The 7,515-nt window shown below is 29.5% G+C and overlaps 1 protein-coding gene across 1 annotated transcript; it reads right to left on the bottom strand.

Moving 5' to 3' along the window:
• Positions 1-5,057: 5,057 nt before the first annotated feature.
• Positions 5,058-6,221, bottom strand: LOC145004629 (uncharacterized). The gene has a single exon (XM_078963590.1). It carries the CDS (start codon positions 6,219-6,221, stop codon positions 5,058-5,060), a length of 1,164 nt encoding a protein of 387 aa, XP_078819716.1.
• Between the last annotated feature and the right edge of the window lie 1,294 nt (positions 6,222-7,515).

Here is a 7,515-nt window from a genome sequence, read left to right as displayed (position 1 = left end):
TATATATATATATATATATATATATATATATATATTCAAAGATTTCTACTTATTTTGTGAAATATGTTATAAAACTTTTGCATTCAAATTGTTAATCTTTTATGTAAATTGATAAATTTTAAATCCTTTATCACTCCCCAAAATTTGGTTTGATACCTTTAAACATAGATTTTAATGGAATTTGATGGACTCAAATTCCATCCGTCTATAACCAAACTTATTTTCATATAAAATTTTCCATTCCAATATATGGATTCCGCTAAAATCCATGAAACAAACAAGCTCCAAGTCTAATTTTCTAATATCCAAGTTATTTCTAAAGAAATGTTATAATTAAATGAAGATCGGAATTCTATATAATATCGTTTTTTGCTTTGCAAGATCGTGATTGTAAAATCCTACCAAGAGCATTTTAAAACATAAAAATTATATTTTCGGCTATTAGTTAACCATTGAGTTAATAATAATTGGTTTGAACATGAAAAATACATCTTTAATACATTATTTAACAATAATCAATTCAAGAGTGGTTTTGTAGGATTCATATTGAACTTAATGAGTCCAAGACAATATTAAAATTAAAAAGTAATGTTCCTACTTCGAAAACTCCGTATGATCGAAATCGATTAATCTAGGTCGGATCATAAGATCTTACAATCAGAATCACGATATTAATAACTTGGGTTATAATGGACATTTCAAATATTTTTTTTCTTTGTGCCTCAAAATCCAATAGCTACATTAAGCAATGCGAGTTAAGGAGTTTGGCAGCATACCAAAACCAAGACGATCCTTTAATATGCGATCAAAGTCGGGTCCAAACTCTTGTGCCACCTCCTCTGCTTTCCTGTTTCGAGCTTTTGTAGCATCTTCATATTCTGAACTTGCCTTCCTATACATATTATGAAATTCCAGTAACTGTTTCCTTGTTCCATCAACCCTTTCCTTCAGCGGCCCTAACGATTGTTCTAAGGCCATCAACTCTTTATGTAAAGGCTCGTTTCCAAACTTGAGCCTAGCAACCATGTTTAGCCTCTTGTGGGCCCACGTTAGATCGAATCCTAAACTCTCCAAGTCTTTAAAATCTTGATGAAATCCGGTTATCTCCTCCTCCATCAGTGCATCCACGGATGACTCCATGAAACGTTTTATGGCTACATGGAGTTCATTCAAATTACCCAACCAAAACCGTGTAACACGAATTTGAACCCGTTGAAATGTGTGTGGGTAGCAGTGCTCAACAGCCTCGAGAAACTCTTTCACCTCCCTTCCCACAGCAATCCCACGCCATAAATCTACAGTTTCATGAGAACCCTCGGGTGTCTTCTTCTCAGCAGGAATCTCCGTTTGCGTCACCGAATAAGGATCTTCGGTCTTGAGTGTTGGTGGCGTATCAAGACATGCCGAGCTTCTTTTGCTTGCTGCAGACGTCGTCTGTCCTGCTCTTTTACTAGAATTTTGTGTGGGATCATCAAGCTGTTGTTCTTCGGTTTTAACAGAGGACAAGTTTCTTTGTAGTAGAGAAGACGATTCTGAAACTTTTTTAGTGGACCGAGTATCTCGTCTGGTGCTGACCATTGTTGGTTGTTTGATGGCTGAGCTTTACTAAATCGGTTCTTCTTGTTGGCTTCTTTGGAAGTATGATTGTGTATATGCAGTGTAAATGAGAATTTGAGAGACTGAAATTAATGGGTAGAAAATAGCAGTGACTGGAGGTAGAGGAAAGTAAGCTTGGAAATTAAAGCACAGGAGTAACTAGGCTAGGGGAGGTATGGGGACCTGACCAGAGAGATCATTATCTTCAATGGGGTGGATTTACTTGTGCAAAAAATGGCTACAACGCTACAAAAGAGAAAAAGGAATATATGGGCTAATATAGAAGTATACTGTCCAACAATTTTCCTATTCTGACATACTAGCAATGCAGCATACACGCTTTAGTGTAAACGTTGAAGGAAAACAAAAATAATTTGAAAATATTATTTACACATCACATTTTATTTTGTTAAAAGAAAATACCTATATATGAAAAATAATCAAACACGATTGTTGTGATTTTATATTATTATTTAGACATTATATTTTATTTTGTTAAAAGAAAGTATTTTTTTTTTTGTTAGAAAAAACATTAAAATCAGAAAAAAATATATATATATTGTTAATGAAGGAATTTTGTTAGATTTTCTTTTTAATATTTTCAAAAGAAATCAAAATTTTTGGATGTCTTCCTTACGTCATATAGAAATACCATATAAACGAAAAAACTCACATATGAATAAATTACACGGATGGTCACTGTGGTTTATGGTAATATGTGTGTTTAGTCCTTAAGAACTTTTTTTAACTTGGGCGGTCTCTATTTTATATTTTTATTGCACGCTTGGTCCCTATCCATTCTAAGAAGACTAATTTACCCTCATCCATTTCTTTTTTAATTAAAATTTTTATCTGTTATAAACAATTCATCATCGTCTTCGTCAATTCATCATCTTCGATCACTGATTCACAATCGTGGAAAGTTGTATCGAGTAGATTTGAGTATGGTGAAGCAAGATTTGATGCAGGTTTGTTACGAATTAGGTGGATGAGTTTACTTTAGGTCAAATGTTTGAAATCAAGGTTATGTACGTGGTTTCTTATGAATATGGTGTTTTTCTGATTTTTGTGCAATTCGAAATTCATTTATGTTTCATTAGATTGTGCACAAAATTAAGAAACAACCAAGCAGGTTAGGATTTTTATGGTTTAAATCATCCGTAGGCTTGTAATCTATTTGAACTATCTCAGATTGTGTAATCGATTTCATTTTCATTAGATTTTCAATTTGTGTTTTTATGGGTTTGATCAACGATGAAGTTGTGATTATCAGAACTATCTCAAATTGTTCATTGATTTTTGATTTCCTTCTATTTTAGGTTTCCTTATACTTGAATGTCCGTTAATATGAAGATCGATTTGTTCCAAGTGAGATGAAGAAAGTTGGGCAGGGAGGTGTTCTTTCCAAATACAGAGGAAGGGGATTGGTTTTCCCGCAAGTAGGCTTTTCGGTGAGTGAATTTATGGTTTCAAATTTTCTAGTGAAAGTTGCCAGTGGTGGTAGTTGAGGAAACCGATGGTAGTAGTAGTGTTACAGGTGATTAGAAGGTTAGTGATAACGTATAGGGATCATCTGTATTCTGATGGTGGGACCATGTTTTTTATTAATGTTTTTTTAATTTAATATAATAATAATAAATGATTAAAGATATCAAAAGGGTAATATGGTCATTTGAAGTCAACAAGGGATCAAACACACAACAAAAAATACAAAATAAGGATCGTTCGAGTTTAAAAAATTCTTAGAGACTAAACACGCAGATTTCCCTAAACCACAGGGACCATCCATGTAATTTACCCCAAACTATTTTTATCTTATAAAAGTTGGATTGTTAAAATAAACAAACAATTTAAAAACAAATACAATACACATAAAAAGAACAAAATTGTAATATATATATATATATATATATATATATATATATATATATATATATATATATATATATATATATATATATATATATATATATATATGAAAGAAAAATCCAACAAAATATCATATTTAACAACTTTTTCTAATTTCAACATTTTTTTCTACAAAAAAATAGTGTGTATAACTATATATATATATATATATATATATATATATATATATATATATATATATATATATATATATATATATATATTCTCTTTAACAAAAAAATATATAAAAAGTTGTTATCATGGTCAAATCAGAAAATGTTTTATAATATGATGACTTTAATTGTAACATCTTAGTTTTCAAGTACTTACCTTTTAACCCTTTAGTATGATAATTGACTGCATTTTGGCCCTTAGTGGCATTTTCATAAACTCAGGCCAAGGCTTGGTACGTTGGGCATACGTGTGTGGGTCTTAGTACGTTGGGCGTACACCACGTACGTGGGGAGTACATGAAGGATCCTCAAACCCTAATTTTTAGGGTTTGGTCCATATATAAAGATCATTAACTCCTCATTTCTCATTCCCTCTTCAGTCTCCACTTGTCATTTCATCCATCTAGAACCCTAATCCATCTTGAGAGTGTTCTTGAGCTTTTGTGGGTACTTTTGGTGATTAATAAGGAAGGGGAAGAAGAGAGGACCACCTTATGTGACGTTCACATATTCGGACTAGTTAATTTAAAAACAATAAGCGTCAAAAATAACTTTTTTATAGAAGATTATTTACAACAAATAATCTTAACTAACTTATATTATATGTCACAAGGATTCGGTACATATAAAGAACGCTGAAATCTGAGTTATAACGAAAAAGTTATGACATGTCCAAGTTTTACGACAAAACGAGCACGACAACGGGCAGGGCCGGCTCAACCAGTTTGGGAGCTCTAAGCAACCAAAAATTTGGGGCCCTTCGACATTACTATACTTAATGTTATAAACCCTCATCCTTTATCCAGGCTTGAGACCGACAATAATAAACTAAAAAGTTTACAAATTGCGGAGTTAAATTTTTTTTTTTTTATGTATACGTTTTTTGTGAATATATTTTATGACATAAAGTTAATTTTTCTAGCTTTTTTTTTATGCAAATTCTTTAATAAAATTTTCATAATCAATTTCTTTTACTAAATGTTTTTCAATTGACAAAATAACTAATCCATTTAATCTTTCTTGTGACATTGTAGATCTTAAATAATTTTTTAACAATTTTAATTTAGAAAAACTTCTTTCTGCAGAGGCAATGGTTACATGAATAGTTAACATAATCCTATAGGCAACATATGCATTTGGAAAAGAACTAAACTTTTTAATGTAATTAAGCATATTAATAATTGTATCACGTTCTAAATGTATAATATGTCTTAAAAGTTTTAGTTCATTAAATAAATCTAAACCATCAATATCTAAGCTATCATCATGCTTTAAAGATTTTTCAAGATTTAAACAATGTTTTTATAAAGTATTTTCATCAAATTATTTTAATTTTTCTATACTAAATAGAAAACCAAAAATATTTTTGAACTCGTTAAATTATTCAAATCTACTTTTAAGTGAAGTAATGGCTTTATCTACTACATATAAAAAGTAATCAGTTTTAAATAACTGAACAGGAGTTTTAATAGTTTCATTAGCAACATTTTCATCATATCGTCTATTTCTTTCAATGATACGTTTTTCACGAAATTCAGGTTTTACATTCATTTCTAAAGTCAATTCTTTTGCATAATCTAAAGCCTTTTCAAATCCGTTTTCTCTATATTCTTCAAAGAAACACAAAAGTCCATTTAGTTGATCTATAGCATCATCGATACACATATCACTTGATTGCAAGCTTTTACTAACAATGTTAATAGCAAATAAAACATCATACCAAATAATCATTCCTAATAAAAATTCATAGTTTTCAAGTTCAAATGTAGCTAAACATTTAGCTTCACTTTGAATTTTTGGATCTCCACAATTTTTGGATAATTGTAAAAGTGCTTTTCTTAATTGAGGTGCTTGAAATCTAATTGCTTTTACACTTTTTACCCTACTTTCCCAACGAGTTTGTGACAATGATTTAAGTGTTTGGTTTGATATATTATCTTGTAATATTTTCCACCTTTGAGTTGATGAAGCAAATATCGAATATATACGTTGTACAACTCCAAAAAATTCACTAGCTTTATCACATGAATTAGCCATATCACAAATTACTAAATTTAAACTATGACAACCACACAGAGTGTAGAATGCTCTAGGGTTAATATCTAACAATCGTTTTTGTACACCTTGATGTTTTCCTTTCATATTTGATCCATTGTCATAACCTTGACCCCTAACATCATTTATATCTAATCCTATATTTTTAATTTCATCAACTATTGCTTCATATAAGCCTTTACCGATTGTATTATCTATAATTAAAAATCCTAGAAAGTACTCCTTAACTTCAATTGGAGTTATTGAAAGATCTAAGCATCGTAAGATAATCGATATTTGTTCCTTATGACTTGTATCGGGAGTACAATCAAGTATTATTGAAAAGTATTTAACCTCTTTTACCTTTTTAATTATTTTACTTTTAACCTCTTCTCCTAATAAACTAATAAGTTCATTTTGCATATTGTGTCCAAGATAATGATTATGAATTTCTTTATCATTAATTCTCCTAATATGTTCTTGCATAATAAGATCAAATTCCGCAATCATTTCAATTATAGTTAAAAAATTACCATTATTTTCTTCATAAATCTTTTCATCTGTTCCACGAAATGCTAAATTATTTTTTCCTAATGTTTTTACTACAGCAATGATTCTTATTAATACATTTTTTCAATGTTCTTTTTCTTATTTATTTGTTCTTGGATTTGCTTATCAATTGTTTTGTTATTTGTTAATCTAGTTTCTAAGTCAATCCATGACCTCATATTGAGAATGTGTCCATTACTTGCTTCGTGTCTTTTTAATATACTAGAAATATTGTTCCAATCATTATTACTTTTATGTGCTATCGAACATATAGATGCATTCACATTAAATAATTTACAACAAAAACAAAAAACTCTATCTACATCTATGGAATAAACCAACCATGTTCGTTCGTATTTTTTTCCATTTGGTATTTTTTGCATGTAAAGAGATGTACTAAAGCTTCTTAAATATTGATCTTTTGGAAATTTAAAATCATAAATCTTAATACGACTTTTTTCTACAATTCAATCTCTTAAATTAGTACTAATATTATCCCATCTACTTGGATCATATATGTTTAAAGGCGTGTTATCATTTTTACTATTAGTTTGTCCGTTATCAATTTCATTATTACTTTGTTCGTTATTATTTTCACTATTAGTGTGTTCGTTATCAATTTCAATATTAGTTTGTTCCTTATCATTTTCACTATTAGTTTGTTCGTTATCAATTTCAATATTAGTTTTTTCATTATCATTGTCAATATTAGTTGGTTCATTATCATTTTCAATATTTGTTGGCCCATGATCATTATTATCAACATTAACTTGTTCTTGTTCGTTATCAATATTAGTTTGTTGTTGTTCATTATCAACATTTTTGTTTGTAGTTAAATATTTTAAAAATGACCCTTTTTGTTTATCTATAAAAGCTTCTTCTAGCATTTTTTGTTTCCTTTTTGAGGCACCAGATTCATATTTTCTCTTTGACATGATTATTAATTATTTGATTGATAATAACTATAACTATAGAGGATATGGATTAGGATTATACCACCCCTGAGATAATGGAAAGCTCAAAAACAATGAAATCTACCAAATCCGGAATTAGTTATTGGATATTCATTCCTGCACAGATCAACACTTAAGGATGAATAGAATATATAGGAAAAATCTAGAGGGTAAATAGTCTTTTATAGATTTTTATATTGTTTACGTGTTTTTCTTTTTTTAAAACATTTTTCAAGCGCATGAAACTGAAAGTTGCTTGAAACAATGCAAATGAAAGATAAATACAAAAAATTAAAATTACA

The sequence above is a fragment of the Lactuca saligna genome, chromosome 1 (genome assembly GCF_052625555.1).
Source record: "Lactuca saligna cultivar CGN05327 chromosome 1, ASM5262555v1, whole genome shotgun sequence".
NCBI classification, from domain to species: domain Eukaryota; kingdom Viridiplantae; phylum Streptophyta; class Magnoliopsida; order Asterales; family Asteraceae; genus Lactuca; species Lactuca saligna.
The sequence above is the reverse complement of the archived record's forward strand: the minus strand, read 5'-3'. Positions and strand labels throughout refer to the sequence as shown.

Bases quoted from the DNA above. Each gene is read 5' to 3' on its own strand.
- LOC145004629 (XM_078963590.1), bottom strand. From the start codon at position 6,221: ATGATTGCGGAATTTGATCTTATTATGCAAGAACATATTAGGAGAATT.